Raw genomic sequence first — 20,804 nt, 5'->3', positions numbered from 1 at the left:
CTGTTGTCCATTGATAGGATGCAAGTGAGGGCACTCAGGATGTGCGATGGTGCATTTAAAACTACACCGGTTGGGGCTTTACAAGTAGAGACTGAGGAAATGCCACTCCCTTAGATGAGTTAAGCTAGCCCTGGCGTACTGGGCAAGACTGACGGGTAGTATGGTAGATCATCCTACACTGACAATATTGGAAGACTGCTGGGAATATGAAAGATATCAAGAGAGAGAATTGGAAAAGGGGTTTATAAAGATGGACTCAGGGAGCTTGTTATAGGGCCATCTGTGGCAATAGGAAATGTATCACTGGTTTTATACAAGACCACATGTCGATTTTAGCCTGATTGAATAAAATAAAGTGGTGTGAAGCTCATGTAGCAACAATAGTGGATCAATATATTACTAATCAGTTTTATTACTGTCTTGCAGTGCATACAGATGGTTCAAAGGATCCCATGAATGGGAAGACAGCAGCAGGTGCATCTATTCCTGAGTTCAATGTTAATCTATGCAATAGACTAACAAATTATTTATCTGTAGATTCAACAGAAATGGTTGCGTTAGTTGTTGGATTGCAATGGATAGAGGAGGTGCAACCAAGAAGAGTAGCAATATGTTCGGACTCTGCATCGGTTTGTTTAGTTTAAGATCTGGAAAGCATTTCGCTATACCTGCAATAACATAACATGTGCTAAAAGTGTATGTGACAAATAAAATTGGATTTTGTTTTGAAAGTCAGAACATTAGGATTTATGGTTAAAAAAAAGCTGCTGTTGGGCTTACAAAAAAATGGTATTGAAATTAAGTTCTGTTGGATTTCAGCTCATGAAGGAGTTAATGGAACATTTTATAGTAGATATAAAGGCCAAAAAAGTAGTGAAAATAATATTATGTATATACAGGTGCAGTTGGGTTTGGAGGAAATTAAAACATTGATTTGGAAAATGGGTTAGATTGCTGGCAGAGACAATGGGATGAAAGTAGTAAGGGCAGATATTTTTATAGTACAAGGAAATCTGTACTGGAGATGGTGTTATCATGGGAACAGAAGGGATAAAGTTATGTTGTGTAGGATGAGATTAGGGCATACGGGATTTAATCCCTCTTGGAAACATGATACTGGAATGTGTAATGGCTGTATGGTAGAAGAAATGGAACATGATATTATTTTTTGAAATGTGTGACGTAGAAAGGGAGAGGTTGTTTGACAGGGTCAGAGAGGTTGGACGGAAATGGGGAGTAGGTGGTATTTTATGTGGGGATGACGGGAGTAGTGAGGTTTGTAGGGAATTTTATTTTATTAGAAATTCAGGGTTAGTTGAGAGAATATAGTGGTATAGATAGGTCATGACCTGCCTCACACTCCAGAACAGTAGGTGGTGGTGTATGCACCTGCCAGTTGGTTGCGATTCGCCAATAAAAACTTAAAGTAGAAGTGCATGTCAGAGCAGAATCTATACCATGAAGTCCAAGGAACTCTCTAGATCTGAGATAAAATTGTGATGAGGCAAATAGCTGGGGAAGGGTATAAAACAATGTCTAGAGTGTTGAAAGTTTCCCAGAACTCAGTGGTCTCCATCGTTGGGAAATTGAAAAAATTTGGAACTACCCAGACTCTGCCTAGAGCTTGCCTTCTGAGCAACCGGGCAAGAAGGACCTTGGTCAGGGAGGTGACCACGAACACAGTTCCTTGGCTGTGATGGGAGAACCTGCCAAAAAGACTAGTCTCTACAGCACTTCACCAATCTGTGATTTATGGGAGAGTAGCCAGATGGAAGCCACTCCTGAGAAAAAGGCACATGACAGCATGCCTGGAGTTTGCAAAAAGGCATGTGAAAGACGGAGATCATAAGGCAAACGATTATGTGGTCTGATGAGACAAATTGAACACTTTGGCCTGAATGCAAAGCGCTTTGTCTGGAGAAAACCAGACACAGCTCATCACCTGTAAAAAAAAAAAAAAAAAAAAAAAAAAAAAAAAACATCGCTACCATGAAGCATGGTGGAGGCAGCATCATGCTATGGGGATGCTTTTCAGCAGCAGGGACTGGAAGACTGGTAAGGATAGAGGGAACAATGAATAGAGGAAAATACTTAATGAGAACCTGCTTCAGAATGCAAATGACCTTGGACTGGTGTGAAGATTTGCACTGCAACAGGACAGTGACCCTAAGCATACAGCCAAAACAACATTGGAATGGCTTCAGAACAATATAAGTTATTGAGTCGCCCAGCCATAGCCCAAACTTGAATCCCATTAAATCTGTGGAAAGAATTGAAAATTGCTGTTCTTCACCGCTCCCTATCTAACTTAACAGAGCTTGAGAAACTCCCCAAATCCAGATGTGCAAAGCTGATAGACATACCCCTCCAAAGGTGCTTCTACAACATATTGACTCAGTGGTGTGAATACTTATTTAAATGAGATATTTATGTATTTCTAAAAACATATTTTCACATTGTCATTATGAGGTACTGTGTGTAGATGGGTGAGTATTAAATGTTAAATGTATTAAAACATTTTTTTAATACATTTTGAATTCAGGCTAACAACAAAATGTGGAATAAGTCAAGGGGTATGAATACTTTCTGAAGGCATGGTACATCACTCCTCTCATCTTCCTTTAATTAATTGCAGACATGAGAATGTTGGATTAGTGATAGCATTATGGTGTATTCTATTTTTAGTGTACTTTAGTGATCTAGGGAGGCATTGATTGATCTACTTAACTTCAGATTTGCACCAGTAGTGCTGTAGCAGCGCCAACAGCTCTGCAGTCTACTACATGTAGGTCTATTTTCTGTGCTCGAATAAAATTATACAGACACTGGAGGACCTCCAAGAATAGATTGGGAAATACTTATTCTATCTGTAAGATCGCGAGGACCTGTGCCTTCCGCTCCAGTAGGGGGCGACAATGCAAAATGTACTATGCCGTGCACACACAAATACTGACAGCGCTCTTTGTCTTCTTGACTTTGTTTACGTTGGTAGATAGCTGGCTAACTTCGCTAGCTAGACAGCTTTCCTTTTTAAAAAATGTCTAAAATTGATTTCTTGAGAGTGTTACTCAACCAGAAATTAATAGCTGCAGCGGAAGATATATTTGGTGTCGTTGAAGAAACGATAGCAGAGTACCAGGAAGAGGTTTCTCACACAAAGGAGGAGAACAGGCGTCTACGGAGCATGCTGGATATTCGTTCTAAGCCACAGATCAAGTTACATAGACGAGCAGGTGTGTTTGTGTTTTAATAACGTTAATTTCAAATGAGTTACGACTAGCTTTCAATTTAATTAATTTTGTAGTGCATTTACAAAACCAAGGTCTGTAAAAATATAATTATTGTAAGCCTAGCTACGTCTCAAGTCAGCTTTTGAGTTTTTCCCCCCCATTATCTCCAGACCTCCAGCAGCTCACTGTCACCGTGTCTGATGAGCAGCAGGATTGGAACCCCAGTCTGGGGCAGACGGACCCAGAACCCACACAGATGAAAGATGAAAAGAATGAACCAATGACCAGTCAGGAGGATGAGAATAATTTCAATGAGTTTATCAATTCTTACGACTGTGTATCAAGTGGCTATTATCAGGACCCAACTCAGTCCTCACATGGAGAGAGATACTCTCTACCCAGCACCTCAACAGAACAGATCAAAACAGAACCTTATGTAGAAGACTATGGTGTATCAGAACCAACCAGAGAGCCTCAGCCCTTCTCTGCAGTAGATAGAGAGTGTTCTGCAGCTCAGAGTGAAAACAGAGGACATATTGACAAGATGGAGAGTGGAGGACCTCTGTCAGGTCTAACGTTAAAGCCACTCAAATCAAAGAGGACAAAGACGGTAAAAGGACAAAGTTCTCATAGTGTTAAGGACAGGAAATTGAGCCATCTAAAATCACACTCGAGACCCAGTTTAAGCTGGGATGCTTCTCCTAGTTGTAAGGTATGTGGAAAGCAATTTGACTCCATGGCTTCTTTATTAAATCATGTGCAAACGCACACACAGGATAAAGAACATCTTTGTGGTGTGTGTGGAAAATTCTGTCAGTCCACAGAAAGTATGATAGATCACCTACAAACTCACATCAGAGCAAAGTGTTGTCATGTTTGTGGTAAATATTTTGCTTGGGATACTTTCCTGAAAAGGCATTTGAGGAGTCATACGGGGGAGAAGCCATTTCACTGTCAAGATTGTGGCAAAGGATTTACTCAGCGTGGACACCTAAACTTACATATGAGGAGCCACACAGGGGAGAAACCACATCAATGCCAGGATTGTGGCAAATGTTTCAGCCAGAATACATCTCTGATAGTGCACATGAGGACTCACACAGGGGAGAAGCCATACATGTGTCCTGTGTGTAGGAAATGCTTTACCACATCAAGTATGTCGAAGAAGCATCAGACAGCTCACAAACATATAGCTGCCATGAATGTGGCCAATTTCACAATGGATTCAGACCATACAGAGCCACGTCAAGAGGGTTTACAAGAAGGAGAACACATGACTGTGCCCTGTGTGGGGGGAGAGAATCAGACAGCAGACTGAGAGACATGTGAGAGGAGAATCAGGACATAGCCCTCCTCAGGACACTGCTCTCTGATTAATATCATGTTCTAACAGAGAGCAGTTAGTGGGTTTCTGAGAAACAGGAGTCCCTGCTCATTAGTTATAGGATGACACAGAGGACATGATGTGATCCACTGTTCTCTGTCTGTATATAAACCTTGCATTGGTCTTGAGAGTAATATGTCACAATACATCTGCCCTGATGTTGCAAACAGCCTAGTTTTGAGAATTTTTGTTCTCTTCTGTTTAATGTGTCAAGATCTTCCATACACCAAATGTCATACTTACCTCTGAGCCTAATGCCAAAATGCACCAAGGGAAAAAATATATTTAATTTCATGTGTATTTACATGTATAGAGAATTGGTATGATACAGTTACGCTATGTTCAATGGGAACTAAATATACCACCTGAAATGAGAGCTTCTTCTTTCAACCAACCCAGATATTGTACATTCCCAGACATGCATTAAGTACTACAGAATAAATGGCTGATAATGTGTTCATTGAAGTGTCTTTTTTTTCAGCTTCTCTCTTCTCTGGCAGCGTTGCGGGATCATGTTGGGAACACCAACCATGCAACCATTATCTGATGAAATCAATACAAGTGTTAGGAAAATGGCACAGGTTCCAATCTTTAAATAAAAGCTATTTTAATTCTCTGTAAAGGCAGTGGAAATATCTCTGAGCTGTCTATCAAATGGCTGCATCTACACACTAATCATTTAGAGAGTTATACTGGTGTGGACACAGACCCTGTTGCACGAAGAGTAGTTCCATGAGGTAGGGACGTCCCAAGAGGAGTTCGGTCAGCTAGAGGAGGAAGCGCTCGCTTGGAGGTTGTGTTGTGATGCACAAGATTTGAGGTTTGTTTGAATGACTTCGTGCCTGGAGAATTGTGTGGAGTCAGAACTGGGTGAATGAGTTGTTGATGCGTGAGAAGTTTGGAAGTCTGACAGCCGAAAAGGAGGCGAGTAGTGTGGACGAAATGGAGAAACGGTTGGAGAAGCAACAGCTGTGCTGAAATGTGAACAGAATGGGTGTCAGTTCTGATGGTCTGGAGTGGGAGGATGCGGGTCAAGGAATGGTCAGTAGTGGAAAGACGGGGAGAATAGAGCTGACACTGAAAGCAGTAGATTGTGTTTGAGACCACAGGGCCTCATTTACACCCTATCCAACTAACCAATGTAGTACAGAAAGAGATGGTTGAAGTCAGATTAGCCCAGTTCATTGGAAATGGTAGATTGTTCATATTTTGTGGTAGCCTGATGGAAAAGCTTAATGGGGAGAATATTATTAGTAATAACCCTGGTGCTTATGCAAGGTAGAGAAGAGTCATCAATGGGGTCCCAATATCTAGGTCCATAGATGATATTACAGAAATGTGTCAGGAAGCAGAGTGATTGAGGCCAAAAGGGTGATCAGTAGGAAAGAGGGTCAAAGAAGTGAAAGCTTATCAGTGCTGCTGACGTTTGAGAAGGTTTTACCTAGACAAGTACAGAAAAGATTCATCAGTTTCAATGTCAGAGAATTTGTCCCATCCCCATTGCTGTGTTTTAAATGCAGAAGAATGGGACATGTAGCTGCTCAGTGTAAAGGAAAGAAAAGATGTGGGGGACATGATTACGGTAAACGTGAGAGCAATGTGAAGGTAATTCTTGGGGGGGACATAGTGCAGCATTTGGTGGATCCCAGGTGCAGAGAGAGGCTCAGAGGTATATAATCAGTCATGATGTATCTTATGCAGAGGCTGTAAGACAGATTGGTGGAACTACAGTGCAGAATGATGGCGCTTCCATGGCCGCTACTGTACTAAGTGGACCTAATGTCGGGTTGGTTCTACTGGATCTGGCATGGTTTCGAGACCTGTTTAGAAATGTTGTGCTCATAACTGTGCTGTGTCAAAGGACACTTTGATAGTGAATACATTTAACTTCATAGCTTTCATTGGTAACCTTATTAACGCAACTCATGTTGTGAAAAGCAGAAATGCCAAGTTGAAGGTTATTGTGGATACGGCAAAAGTGTTATTTGGGGTAACAGATGTTACTTTTGAAATGGTTGTAGACATGCTGAATAATCTTAAGGGTGGATTGTTTCAGCATGATATAGATAAAGTTTAATGGGTTGTGGTGGCGTGGCAGTTTTTTTGGGGGATAGAAGTTAGTAGGGATTTATTGTTTTATTTAATTTTCTTGGTAGTACAAAATTAAGCAGACCATGCGTGATCACATTCTCCAGCCCAGTAGATGGCGACATGCACTTTAAACTTTTGTTTGCGGACCGCCATGATATTATAGAAGAATAATACGATGTCGCACTCCACTCCAGCAGAGGGCGATAGTGCATAATTTTTTGATGCCCTACACAGAGGGGCATGCTCTTCTGTGTTTATCTTCTGCAGAAGTGCAGGCTAATTTTGCATGGAGGAAAATAAACAATAAAACATGTCGAAAATAGAGTTGTTGAGAGAGTTTCTCAACCAGAAATTAACAGTGGCTGCTGAGGAGATATTTGGGGTCGTTGAAAAAACGATAGCAGAGTACCTGGTAGACGTTTTTCGTACGAAAGAGGAGAACGAACGTCTTCGTGGGCTGTTGATGGTGCATAGAGGAGGTATGTAGCTTCATACAGTCAATTGTTTGTAGCGTCTAACCACATACAAACCGAGAGGGGTAGCTACACGCGTGTCTATCTAATAACGTTAGCAAGCTTTCTACCCAGACTCAAAATGTTTGTCAATGGCGAATCTTCATTGAAAGTGCCAGTTACAAAACCATAATTGATAGTGAAGTCCGGGGAACTGGCCTTAAAGCTGAGATCCTCAGTGTGAAGCAGCGCCACTGCATTTGTTCCTGTTTTGTTTTTAAAAAGGAGACGCGCAACCTGGTCTCAACATTTTGTATTATTCTGTACGTAACTCCGTAACATTCCATTTAATATATGTTACGATTTATATGGTATGTATTAATTTGTGGATGTCCATAATCCATTTTGTATATGTTACGAATTTCAATTTGTGTGATATGTTGGGAATTTGCTAAATGTACAATGTTAGGAATTTGCAAACCGTTGTTACGAATTACAATTTGTTGTGGCTAAAGTTAGCTAGGTGGCTAACACAAATTTTAGCTAGCTGGCTAACATTAGCTAGGTTAGGGGAAGTGTTAGCTAAGTAATTGCAAAAAAGTAGTGTAGTTGAAAAGTTGCTAAAATGCTGAAGTTGTCTGTGATGAGATTAGAACACGCTATCTTTGGGTTACTAGATGTTCGCATTATACGCCCATCCATCCACCTAGACCAACCACCCTCCTTTAATTTTTTGCCTTATGGTTACATAAGACAGGTTACTTACCAAACGTAACATATACGACGTGATACTGTACAGCTGTATTCATCGACCTGGCCAAGACTTTCAACTCTGTCAATCGCCACATTCTTATCGGCAGACTCAACAGCCTTGGTTTCTCAAATGACTGCCTCGCCTGCTTCACCAACTACTTCTCAGACAGAGTTCAGTGAGTCAAATCGGAGGGCATGTTGTCCGGACCTCTGGCAGTCTCTATGGGGGTGCCACAGGGTTCAATTCTCGGGCCGACTCTCTCCTCTGTATACATCAATGATGTCGCTCTTGCTGCTGGTGATTCTCTGATCCACCTCTACACAGACGACACCATTCTGTATACCTCTGGCCCTTCTTTGGACACTGTGTTAACTAACCTCCAGACAAGCTTCAATGCCATACAACTCTCCTTCCGTGGCCTCCAACTGCTCTTAAATGCAAGTAAAACTAAATGCATGCTCTTCAACCGATCGCTGCCCGCACCTGCCCGTCCGTCCAGCATCACTACTCTGGACGGTTCTGACTTAGAATATGTGGACAATTACAAATACCTAGGTGTCTGGTTAGACTGTAAACTCTCCCTCCAGACTCACATTAAGCATCTCTAATCCAAAATTAAATCTAGAATTGGCTTCCTATTTTGCAACAAAGCATCCTTCACTCATGCTGCCAAACATACCCTCGTAAAACTGATCATCCTACCGATCCTCGACTTCGGCGATGTCCTTTACAAAATAGCCTCCAACACTCTACTCAGACTGCACCCTGTTTGCTATCACAGTGCCATCTGTTTTGTCACCAAAGCCCCATATACTACCCACCACTGCGACCTGTATGCGCTCGTTGGCTGACCCTCGCTTCATATTCGTCAGGCTCCAGGTCATCTATAAGTCTTTGCTAGGTAAAGCTCTGCCTTATCTCAGCTCACTGGTCACCATTGCAGCACCCACCCGTAGCACACGCTCCAGCAGATATATCTCACTGGTGACCCCCAAAGCCAATTCTTCCCTTGGTTCTCTCCAGACCTGACTGCCCTTGACCAGCATAAAAACATCCTGTGGCATTCTGCATTAGCATCGAATAGCCCCCGTGATATGCAACTTTTCAGGGAAGTTAGGAACCAATATACACAGGCAGTTAGGAAAGCTAAGGCTAGCTTTTTCAAGCAGAAATTTGCATCCTGTAGCACAAACTCAAAAAAGTTCTGGGACACCAAAGTCTCTGGAGAATAAGAGCACCTCCTCCCAGCTGCCCACTGCACTGAGGCTAGGAAACACTGTCACCACCGATAAATCAACTATAATTGAGAATTTCAATAAGCATTTTTCTACAGCTGGCCATGCTTTCCACCTGGCTATCCCTACCCCAGTCAACAGCCCAGCACCCCCCACAGCAACTCGCCCAAGCCTCCCCATTTCTCCTTCACCCAAATCCAGATAGCTGAAATCTGGACCCCTACAAATCAGCCGGGCTAGACAATCTGGACCTTCTCTTTCTAAAATGATCTCCCGAAATCGTTACAACCCCTAATACTAGCCTGTTCAACCTCTCTTTCGTATCATGTGAGATTCCCAAAGATTGGAAAGCAGCTGCGGTCATCCCCCTCTTCAAAAGGGGGAGACACTCTAGACCCAAACTACTACAGACCTATATACACTGCTCAAAAAAATAAAGGGAACACTTAAACAACACAATGTAACTCCAAGTCAATCACACTTCTGTGAAATCAAACTGTCCACTTAGGAAGCAACACTGATTGACAATAAATTTCACATGCTGTTGTGCAAATGGAATAGACAAAAGGTGGAAATTATAGGCAATTAGCAAGACACCCCCAAAAAAGGAATGGTTCTACAGGTGGTGACCACACACCACTTCTCAGTTCCTATGCTTCCTGGCTGATGTTTTGGTCACTTTTGAATGCTGGCGGTGCTTTCACTCTAGTGGTAGCATGAGACGGAGTCTACAACCCACACAAGTGGCTCAGGTAGTGCAGCTCATCCAGGATGGCACATCAATGCGAGCTGTGGCAAGAAGGTTTGCTGTGTCTGTCAGCGTAGTGTCCAGAGCATGGAGGCGCTACCAGGAGACAGGCCAGTACATCAGGAGACGTGGAGGAGGCCGTAGGAGGGCAACAACCCAGCAGCAGGACCGCTACCTCCGCCTTTGAGCAGGAGGTGCACTGCCAGAGCCCTGCAAAATGACCTCCAGCAGGCCACAAATGTGCATGTGTCTGCTCAAACGATCAGAAAGACTCCATGAGGGTGGTATGAGGGCCCGACGTCCACAGGTGGGGGTTGTGCTTACAGCCCAACACCGTGCAGGACGTTTGGCATTTGCCAGAGAACACCAAGATTGGCAAATTCGCCACTGGCGCCCTGTGCTCTTCACAGATGAAAGCAGGTTCACACTGAGCACATGTGACAGAGTCTGGAGACGCCGTGGAGAACGTTCTGCTGCCTGCAACATCCTCCAGCATGACCGGTTTGGCGGTGGGTCAGTCATGGTGTGGGGTGGCATTCCTTTGTGGGGCCGCACAGCCCTCCATGTGCTCGCCAGAGGTAGCCTGACTGCCATTAGGTACCGAGATGAGATCCTCAGACCCCTTGTGAGACCATATGCTGACACATGCACATTTATGGCCTGCTGGAGGTCATTTTGCAGGGCTCTGGCAGTGCTCCTCCTGCTCAAAGGCGGAGGTAGCGGTCCTGCTGCTGGGTTGTTGCCCTCCTACGACCTCCTCCACGTCTCCTGATGTACTGGCCTGTCTCCTGGTAGCGCCTCCATGCTCTGGACACTACGCTGACAGACACAGCAAACCTTCTTGCCACAGCTCGCATTGATGTGCCATCCTGGATGAGCTGCACTACCTGAGCCACTTGTGTGGGTTGTAGACTCCGTCTCATGCTACCACTAGAGTGAAAGCACCGCCAGCATTCAAAAGTGACCAAAACATCAGCCAGGAAGCATAGGAACTGAGAAGTGGTGTGGTCACCACCTGTAGAACCATTCCTTTTTTGGGGGTGTCTTGCTAATTGCCTATAATTTCCACCTTTTGTCTATTCCATTTGCACAACATCATGTGAAATTGATTGTCAATCAGTGTTGCTTCCTAAGTGGACAGTTTGATTTCACAGAAGTGTGATTGACTTGGAGTTACATTGTGTTGTTTAAGTGTTCCCTTTATTTTCTTGAGCAGTGTATATCCTACCCTGCCTTTCTAAGGTCTTCGAAAGCCAAGTTCACAAACACATTACCGACCATTTCGAATCCCACCGTACCTTCTCCGCTATGAAATCTGGTTTCAGAGCTGGTCATGGGTGCACCTCAGCCACGCTCAAGTCCCTAAATGATATCATAACCGCCATCGATAAGAAACAATACTGTGCAGCCGTATTCATTGACCTGACCAAGGCTTTCGACTCTGTCAATCACCACATTCTTTTCGGTAGACTCAACAGCCTTGGTTTCTCAAATGATTGCCTCGCCTGGTTCACCAACTACTTCTCAGACAGAGTTCAGTGTGTCAAATCGGAGGGCCTGTTGTCTGGACCTCTGACAGTCTCTATGGGGGTGCCATAGGGTTAGATTCTCGGGCCGACTCTCTTCTCTGTATACATCAATGATGTCGCTATTGCTGCTGGTGATTCTCTGATCCACCTCTACGCAGACGACACCATTCTGTATACTTATCTGGTCCTGGTTCAAATTTTTTTTCAATGGGGCATGCTTATTTAAGATGGTGAGGAAGGCACTTTTAAAGAATAACCAGGCATCCTCTACTGAAGGGATGAGGTCAATATCCATCCATGATAAGCATGTCCCAGTTTAGGTCACCTAGCAGCACGAGCTCTGCCCCCCATCTATCTTCAATCAGGTCACATATGGTGTCCAGAGCACAGCTGGGGCAGAGGGTGGTCTTTATTAAGCGGCAACGATGAGAGACTTGTTTCTGGAAAGGTGGATTTTTAAACTCGAATTGTTTGGGTACAGACCTGGATAGTAAGACAGAACTCTGCACGCTATCTCTCCAGTAGATTGCAACACCGCCCCCTTTGGCAGTTCTATCTTGTCTGAAAATGTTATAGTTAGGGATGGAAATTTCAGGGTTTTTGTTGTCTTCCTAAGCCAGGATTCAGACATGGCTAGGACATCCGGGTTGGCAGAGTGTGCTAAATCAGTGAATAAAACAAACTTAGGGAGGAGGCTTTTAATGTTAACATGCATGAAACCAAGGCTTGTACTGTTAACAGAAGTCAACAAATGAGAGCACCTGGGGAATAGGAGTGGAGCTAGGCACTGCAGGGCTTAACCTCTACATCGCCAGAGGAGGAGTAGGATAAGGGTGCGGCTAAAGGCTATAAGAACTGGTTGTCTAGTACGCCCGGAAAAGAGAGGAGAAGGAGCAGGATTCTGAGCGAGATAGAATAGATTCAAGGCATAATGTACAAACAAAGGTATGGTAGGATGTGAATACAGTGGAGGTAAACCTAGGCATTGAGTGATGATGAGAGAGAGATTGTCTCTAGAAACATAATTTAAACCAGGTGATGTCATCACATGTATGGAAGGTGGAACTAAAGGGTTGGGTAAGGTATATTGAGCAGGGCTAGAGAACAGCAATGGACAAGGCATATTGGCATTAAGGAGAGGCATGCGTAGCCGAGTGATCATAAGGGTCCAGTGAGTAGTGAGGCTGGTTGGAGTCACGGCGATTCAGATAGCTAGTGGGCCAGGGCTAGCAAGCTAGCCCCGGCCAGAGGGAGGGACGTTGCGATGGAGGAAGTCTGTTTATAGCCTCCTCGTGCGATTACGTTGGTAGACCAGTCGTGATGGATTAGTAGGGTTCCATGTGCTAAAGGGGACCAGTCCAATTGGCAAAAATAGGTATAGAGGCCCAAGAAATTGTCCGATGGACCAAATCAGCTAAGAGCCGATATGCTCTAGACAGCTAGCGGGCTGCGGCTAGCAGGCTAGCAGATGGGCATTCAGGGGACGTCGCGACGGAGGGGCCAGTTGAATAACCCCCTCGGGCAGATTACGTCGGTAGTCCAGTCGTGAAGGACCGGCGGGGCTCCGCACGCACAGTAAAATGGGTCCAGGCCAATTGGCAAAATAGGTATTGTAGCCCAGGAGTGGCTGATGGAACTCTTCAGCTAGCCGGGAGATGGGCCTAGCATGGGCTAGCTCCAGGCTAATTGGTGCTTGCTTCTGGACAGAGACGTTAGCCAGGAGTAGACAGCTAGCGGATTGCAGCTAGCTAGCTGCGATGATTCAGGTGAAAAGGTTCAGAGCTTGCGGTAGGAATCCGGGGATATGGAGAGAAAATAGGTCCAGTATGCTCTGGTTAGAATCGCGTTGTGCAAACTGGCGAGAGTTTTCCGAGCTAAAGGTTAGCTGATGACCGCTAGCAGTGGTTAGCTGACTACTAGCTAGAATCTAGTCAGCTGGCTAGCTTCTGTTGGGGGTCCCGATTCTGAAGTAAAGAAAAATACTTTAGAAAAAAGCAAATCCACACCACATTGGGTGAGGTGGGTTGCAGGAGAGTATTTTGAAGTTGAGGTTTAGAAAAATATAAAAAGATATGTGAAGATAAAAGATATATACATGGGACACGACAAAGACGTCTGACTGCTACGCCATTTTGGAATCATATGGTCAGCACACTGGTCACCCCAAAAGCCAATTCCTCCTTTGGCTGCCTTCCAGTTCTCTGCTGAGGAATGACTGGAACGAATTGCAAAAATCACTAAAGCTGGAAACCCATATTTTTTGCTCCTTGGCACCCCAGTATCTCTACTTGCACATCTATCACTCCAGTGTTTAATTGCTAAATTGTAATTATTTCACCGCTATGGCCTATTTATTGCCTTACCGCCCTTATCTTACCTCATTTGCACACATTGTATATGGACTTTTCTATTGTGTTATTGACTGTATGTTTGTTTATTCCATGTGTAACTCTGTTTGCGTCGCAACTGCTTTGCTTTATCTTGGCCAGGTCGCAGTTGTAAATGAGAACTTGTTCTCAACTGGCCTACCTGGTTAAATAAAGGTGAAATAAAAATATGATACTCATTTGATCATCCAGTATTTACTTTTACTATGTTACGTCTAGTCTGAGACCAGGTTGAGCAAAGTAATACAAAACAATTGTAGTAGCTACATAGAGTGCTGTTCTATTATGCATGCAATGATGGCTGAGGGAATAAAACATTGTTCGTTGTTTAAAGTGTCATCTTTGTTGTGGCAGTTTTACCAAAACCGATTCCAACTTTAACAGATCTACATGTGCAATTGTTTCTCCTTCCCTCCAGAGTCAGACTGCCATCAGCAGGCTGAAGCTGCTATCACTTTGGTGCAGGTTGCCCCAGAGCAGCAGCAGTCATGTTCTCAAGAGTGGGGCCTCCATCTAAGACGGGAGGACCCAGAGCCCACAATGTCACAGTGTAAAGAGGAAGACGATACCTACTGGATCAGTGAGGTTGAAGAGCACATTCAAATGCTGGAGTCTGATCCCAAAGACCCAGACCAAGTATCCACTCCTGAAGGTGGGTTCACTGACAAGCTCTCAACACATACAGTGGGGCAAAAAAGTATTTAGTCAGCCACCAATTGTGCAAGTTCTCCCACTTAAAAAGATGAGAGAGGCCTATAATTTTCATCATAGGTACACTTCAACTATGACAGACAAAATGAAGGGAAAAAATCCAGAAAATCACATTGTAGGATTTTTAATGAATTTATTTGCAAATTATGGTGGAAAATAAGTATTTGGTCAATAACAAAAGTTTATCTCAATACTTTGTTATATACCCTTTGTTGGCAATGACAGACGTCAAACGTTTTCTGTAAGTCCTCACAAGGTTTTCACACACTGTTGCTGGTATTTTGGCCCATTCCTCCATGCAGATCTCCTCTAGAGCAGTGATGTTTTGGGGCTGTTGCTGGGCAACACAGACTTTCAACTCCCTCCAAAGATTTTGTATGGGGTTGAGATCTGGAGACTGGCTAGGCCACTCCAGGACCTTGAAATGCTTCTTACGAAGCCACTCCTTCGTTGCCCGGGCGGTGTGTTTGGGATCATTGTCATGCTGAAAGACCCAGCCACGTTTCATCTTCAATGCCCTTGCTGATGGAAGGAGGTTTTCACTCAAAATCTCACGATACATGGCCCCATTCATTCTTTCCTTTACACGGATCAGTCGTCCTGGTCCCTTTGCAGAAAAACAGCCCCAAAGCATGATGTTTCCACCCCCATGCTTCACAGTAGGTATGGTGTTCTTTGGATGCAACTCAGCATTCTTTGTCCTCCAAACACGACGAGTTGAGCTTTTACCAAAAAGTTCTATTTTGGTTTCATCTGACCATATGACATTCTCCCAATCTTCTTCTGGATCATCCAAATGCTCTCTGGCAAACTTCAGTCGGGCCTGGACATGTACTGGCTTAAGTAGGGGGACACGTCTGGCACTGCAGGATTTGAGTCCCTGGCGGCGTAGTGTGTTACTGATGGTAGGCTTTGTTACTTTGGTCCCAGCTCTCTGCAGGTCATTCACTAGGTTCCCCCGTATGGTTCTGGGATTTTTGCTCACCGTTCTTGTGATCATTTTGACCCCACAGGGTGAGATCTTGCGTGGAGCCCCAGATCGAGGGAGATAATCAGTGGTTTTGTATGTCTTCCATTTCCTAATAATTGCTCCCACAGTTGATTTCTTCAAACTAAGCTGCTTACCTATTGCAGATTCAGTCTTCCCAGCCTGGTGCAGGTCTACAATTTTGTTTCTGGTGTCCTTTGACAGCTCTTTGGTCTTGGCCATAGTGGAGTTTGGAGTGTGACTGTTTGAGGTTGTGAACAGGTGTCTTTTATACTGATAACAAGTTCAAACAGGTGCCATTAATACAGGTAACGAGTGGAGGACAGAGGAACCTCTTAAAGAAGAAGTTATAGGTCTGTGAGAGCCAGAAATCTTGCTTGTTTGTAGGTGACCAAATACTTATTTTCCACAATAATTTGCAAATAAATTCATTAAAAATCCTACAATGTAATTTTCTGGATTTTTTTTCTCATTTTGTCTGTCATAGTTGAAGTGTACCTATGATGAAAATTACAGGCCTCATCTTTTTTTAGTGGGAGAACTTGCACAATTGGTGGCTGACTACATACTTTTTTGCCCCACTGTATCACCAAGCCATAGTGTTGGTCAGTGGGCATATAGCTATGCCTTTCAGCAAATAATTTATAACACAGGTTGTTGTTAGTTGTATTTTAGGTAATACTCTTCGAAATCAAGGGGCATTTTATTAGTGGAAATTATATGGAAATCGTACAGTCTGTGGCTTTAGGCCCTGCTGACGCTGTGTCCTTTCTTCTCCTTCAGATTTCACATTCCAAATGGAGACAGAAGGGTCAGTAAATGAAGCCATCAAACTGAAAGTCATCCTCAACGACAACAGAATAGAGAAAGTGATTCTGCCCTCTCAACCTGACTCACTGAATGAGCTGATATCAACGCTCAAGGAGAAACTGCATCTGAATTTAGATTTTCGTCTTCTTTATGAAGACCCTCATTTCAACAACGAGCTCTTCAACTTAGAGACCATTGAAGACTTGCCTTCTCCTAGGGCTACGGTGAAAGTTTTGCGAATACGACATGCTACAAACCTCGATTTAACCGGACTCTCAGCCACTGAGTTACAGGACGCCCCACCAGAGCGGCTAGGCAGGTGGCCTGAGGTATTTGTCATACCCACTTTCTCGATGGAGGTTGAGTTTGCTCTGAGAGAGGGCAATTGTGCATATCTGAGACATGAAACGGTGCTGAAAATAACAAGGGATCAAAAACACAACATTCTTGATAGGATGGCTTGGACAATCTTCAATTTCAAAGCGTACCCAAGTGACAGGCAGTTTGCCAAGGCAGCTGAGACCCTTGTAACCAAGCACCCGTGTTTGAAAGAGCCTGGCTCAAAAACAGGCTGCGATGGCTGGAAGAACAGCCTGAAATTCAAAATGGGAAACTACAGGCAGAAGTTACGCCGTGTTGGGTTCCCAGAGGTTGCTGTGAACGGGGGGAGGAGGAGCAAGCATCGTCCTGACAATGAGCACGCTCGGAGCAACATCAAACGAGCACGCCGGGCAGAGGTGAACTTCCTGCCCAACTTCCCTCAAGGAGAAAATGAGGCCAGCCTGGAGAAACAGAGACTGGAGATGGTCCACGAGATGACGAAAGAAAACAGAGACCTGCCACTCATCAATCAACACATGCAGAAGACATTTGCTTTCCGACGCCAAGAAATAGTTAAATCCAGTCCCTCGGTAGAGCATCTCAGAACACGCTGGCCAGCACTCTTCCTCGAAGCCCAGGTTAAGCAGACTAAGAAAAGTTGTCTTTGTCCATTCATGTTCTCATAACAACCTACATTTCCATTGCAGTCCAGACCTTTTTTAATGCATGTCACATGGGCTTCTGGTTGTACTCACAAATCATGGTTATCAGTAACAAAATTCTCAGGGCAGACTCAACTTGCCTGACTGCCATAAATTGGTGTGTTCTGTGTGCTTTGTCTTTTGCTTTAGGTACATGCTGAGTTTCAGAGAATCACCAACCAGAGCCTGCAGCAGACGTTCTACGCTGCCTTGGACCTCCACACACCCCGCCTGCTGACCCTGTTCAGGGAGAAGGAGGGGAAGTCCACCACCCATGGAGGGAAGTTCTCAAGCATCCTGAGAGTGTACAACGAGCAGGTCAGTGGGATTCACTTGATCAGGGATGGACAATCTTGGTGTGGCTGCAGACTCTTGTTTCAACCAAGCAGTGACACACCTGATTCAACTTGATCAACTAATCTTCAACCAAGACTTTGTTTACTGCTTGGTTGGAACAAAAGCCTGCAGCTACACCTGCTTTTTGTGCATAAGATTGGCCACCCATGCGCTACATGGACATGTGCTTCAACTATTATCTGTGACTGGAACCAGATTAGATCACTCCTATGTTGGGGTTGACGAGCTCAATTTACTGGATTATTTAAATGCTAAATGACATTGTGAAATGTGCTCTCTTTAGTTCACTTCACAGGGAGAAAAGAACATCACCGTGGCCCGTTCTGCAGTCCTGGCTGGTCTCCCTTTGTTGTTACGAGAGGATAGTTGTGATGTCTTCAAAATCTGCGAGGTAGCCACCTGGTTTTACAGCCTGTACCATTATCAACGCATTCTTTCCTATTGTGTTTTTTAAACTTCGTTTTTTCCTCTCATTAAGGTGGGAGAACTCAGCAACCCTGGTATTCTGGATGGAGTTTCCATTCTCTCAGTGGTGGGCCAGCACAATGAGGTGGTGGGTGGTATACCCATCAGACCAGCCCATGTATCCATTGTCCTTGAGGATAAGATCGTCATGACTAACTCCTGCTCCTGGCCAGACGCTCTCATGGTTGTTTTTGGGCTACTCTACTCCCTCCATCTGAACTACCCCAAGGCCCTGGGCAGCACCTTTGAGTTCATGCAGAAAGTCTTCCTGAACCTCGACGATGGAAAGCTGAAGCCCAAGTTGCTAGCACTGAAAAATGAACTGTTGGTCTAATTCTGTAGTGATGAGATGGAATGTTACTTTCAGTGACCTCCTATATGCCGAGTGAGTGGTTTGAAAACAATGGTTATTTTTGTTTGGTTTGCTTTTTATATTTTTGTACCTTTTTTGTGAAGGTAATGGATTTGATATTGCATTTCAATTAACTTATAACCCTTTTATGTGCAAAGAAGACACAGGTCAGTAAACACATTAACTTATAACCCTTTTATGTGCAAAGAAGACACAGGTCAGTCAACACATTAACTTGCCACATACAGTAGATCTACGACACAGTTCTCTACCTTTGTTATACAGCTGCAGAAAACCCCCAAATGTATTCTAGAAGATTTCACCTTTTGCACTGAGTACAGCCTCAATTTGTCGCAGCATGGACTCTACAAGGTGTCAAAGCGTTTCACAGGGATGCTGGCCCATGTTGACTCCAATGTGTCCCACAGTTGGCACAATGTCAATTAGGTGGTGGACTATTCTTGATACACACAGGAAACTGTTGAGCGGGAAAAACCCAGCAGCGTTGCAGTGCTTGACACACTCAAACTTCTTTAACCTGTCTCCTCCCCTTCATCTACGCTGATTGAAGTGGATTTAACAAGTGACAATAAGGGATCATAGCTTTCACCTGGTCAGTCTGTCATGGAAAGAGCAGGTGTTACTAATGTTTTGTACACTCACATCCCATGTAGTTTAAAACCATTTTTTAAATTGCTAGGTATTATTGCAATGTTGGAGCTAGAAACACAAGCATTTCGCTGCACCTTTGATACCATATTCAAATATGTGTATGCGACCAATAAACTTGGATTTGATTTTGATTTGTAGTAATGCAAACAGTGGAGAGCCAGGGCTGTGATGGCAGTCAGTAGGAGGGCACACCTCATCACCAGAGTCACTCTAACTGGTCTCAATGTAGGAGAACTAGAGCTCCATCTGCCACTGAGCCCTGGGAGGAGAATAGACACAATACACTCTATATAGCCCTCACAGAGCACACATACAGACTTCACAGAGCATACATATGGACTTCATTTAGCCTTCATAGACCATATGTGAAGACTTCATATAGACCATACATAAAGACTTCATATAGCCTTCATAGACCATACATTAAGACTTCATATAGGATGTATTATGATGGAAGACTATAGCCTTCACATAGCATAACGATGTAACACAGATAATATCCTTCATACAACTGTCAAAATCACACTGATCACAGTAAAGCAACTTTGGCATTATGTACATCAGTCCAGGGTTACAAGCAGAACATTTGAAAAGGTCCCAGCATGTTTGTTCTTAACACTCAATGGAGAGTGAGGCAGCAGGGGGGGGACAGATTCTTACCTTGTTGCACAGCTCCATGTCAACTCGATGCGCACTGGTATCTGTGAGGTGGTCTCTCTGTCAACACAGCTCACTGGTTTGTCTGTCTGTCTGCCTGTCGCTGGTATGTGTGTCTGTGGCTGGTATGTGTGTCTGTCGCTGGTCTGTCTGCCTGTCGCTGGTATGTGTGTCTGTCGCTGGTCTGTCTGCCTGTCGCTGGTATGTGTGTCTGTCGCTGGTATGTGTGTCTGTGGCTGGTATGTGTGTTTGTCGTTGGTATGTGTGTCTGTCGCTGGTCTGTCTGCCTGTCGCTGGTATGTGTGTCTGTGGCTGGTCTGTCTGCCTGTTGCTAGTATGTGTGTCTTTCGCTGGTATGTGTGTCTTTCGCTGGTATGTGTGTCTGTCGCTGGTATGTGTGTCTGTCGCTGGTATGTGTCTGTCGCTGGTCTGTCTGCCTGTCGCTGGTATGTGTGTCTGTCGCTGGTCTGGGAGGTAGTGTTGGTCGCCTTCCGGGTTCTCTCAGACACAAAGGGCTCTGTGTGTGTGTGTTTTTATGTGTGCAAACGTGCAAGTGAGTCTGTGTTCTTAATTACATGGAGCACCATGTCAGCATATTTCTCAGCATGTGTGAGTGGATGAGGGAGTTAATGAGAGTGTGGGGTTATATGTGTGTTTTCCTACGACTAAGGGAGTAGTTATTAGAATTCAGTGTCATGCAGCTTGAGCCCTCCCCCTTTGACTGACACTGAGAATACTTCACCAGATTGGCAAAAACAAGAAACATTGAAACGCCTGTGACTCCAATTAGTATATAATCAAGGCAGCCTGTCAGTCAGTCCATGGCTCTGTGATCACATAAGCAGTTCACTTACCGGTAGAACAGACAGCACCATTGGCAGAAAGTCTTGCCTGATTGAACGCCGAGTGAAGCCTGGTACAGAAATAACAATTTTCTTAGAAATTACGTGATAAAATGGT

At 44.2% G+C, this 20,804-nt stretch overlaps 2 protein-coding genes across 3 annotated transcripts; both read left to right on the top strand.

Annotated features, from left to right (window-relative positions):
• The first annotated feature begins 2,943 nt into the window (after positions 1-2,943).
• On the top strand, positions 2,944-5,074 carry LOC129837247 (zinc finger protein with KRAB and SCAN domains 8-like). Its single transcript, XM_055903255.1, has 2 exons — positions 2,944-3,233; positions 3,401-5,074. Exons 1-2 carry the CDS (start codon positions 3,038-3,040, stop codon positions 4,546-4,548), a joined length of 1,344 nt encoding a protein of 447 aa, XP_055759230.1. The 5' UTR covers positions 2,944-3,037; the 3' UTR covers positions 4,549-5,074.
• A 1,857-nt stretch (positions 5,075-6,931) lies between these two features.
• LOC129837057 (sterile alpha motif domain-containing protein 3-like) lies at positions 6,932-19,318 on the top strand. 2 transcript variants are annotated; one of them, XM_055902951.1, is made up of 6 exons: positions 6,932-7,184; positions 14,229-14,462; positions 16,293-17,278; positions 17,492-17,659; positions 17,982-18,089; positions 18,177-19,318. In XM_055902951.1, exons 1-6 carry the CDS (start codon positions 7,016-7,018, stop codon positions 18,495-18,497), a joined length of 1,986 nt encoding a protein of 661 aa, XP_055758926.1. In that variant the 5' UTR covers positions 6,932-7,015; the 3' UTR covers positions 18,498-19,318. The 2 variants fall into 2 exon arrangements, with proteins under 2 accessions (XP_055758926.1, XP_055758927.1); XM_055902952.1 differs by lacking the exon at positions 17,982-18,089.
• Positions 19,319-20,804: the final 1,486 nt, after the last annotated feature.

This window comes from Salvelinus fontinalis, chromosome 38 (assembly GCF_029448725.1).
Source record: "Salvelinus fontinalis isolate EN_2023a chromosome 38, ASM2944872v1, whole genome shotgun sequence".
Taxonomy (NCBI): Eukaryota; Metazoa; Chordata; class Actinopteri; order Salmoniformes; family Salmonidae; genus Salvelinus; species Salvelinus fontinalis.
This window is presented reverse-complemented; position numbering and strand designations above follow the sequence as displayed.

Excerpts from the sequence above, each read along its gene's own strand:
- LOC129837247 (XM_055903255.1), top strand. The coding sequence starts at position 3,038 with ATGTCTAAAATTGATTTCTTGAGAGTGTTACTCAACCAGAAATTAATA. Across the intron at positions 3,234-3,400 it reads CAAGTTACATAGACGAGCAG|ACCTCCAGCAGCTCACTGTC; the intron begins GTGTGTTTGTGT and ends CATTATCTCCAG.
- LOC129837057 (XM_055902951.1), top strand. The coding sequence starts at position 7,016 with ATGTCGAAAATAGAGTTGTTGAGAGAGTTTCTCAACCAGAAATTAACA. Across the intron at positions 14,463-16,292 it reads CCAAGTATCCACTCCTGAAG|ATTTCACATTCCAAATGGAG; the intron begins GTGGGTTCACTG and ends CTTCTCCTTCAG. Across the intron at positions 17,279-17,491 it reads CACTCTTCCTCGAAGCCCAG|GTACATGCTGAGTTTCAGAG; the intron begins GTTAAGCAGACT and ends CTTTTGCTTTAG.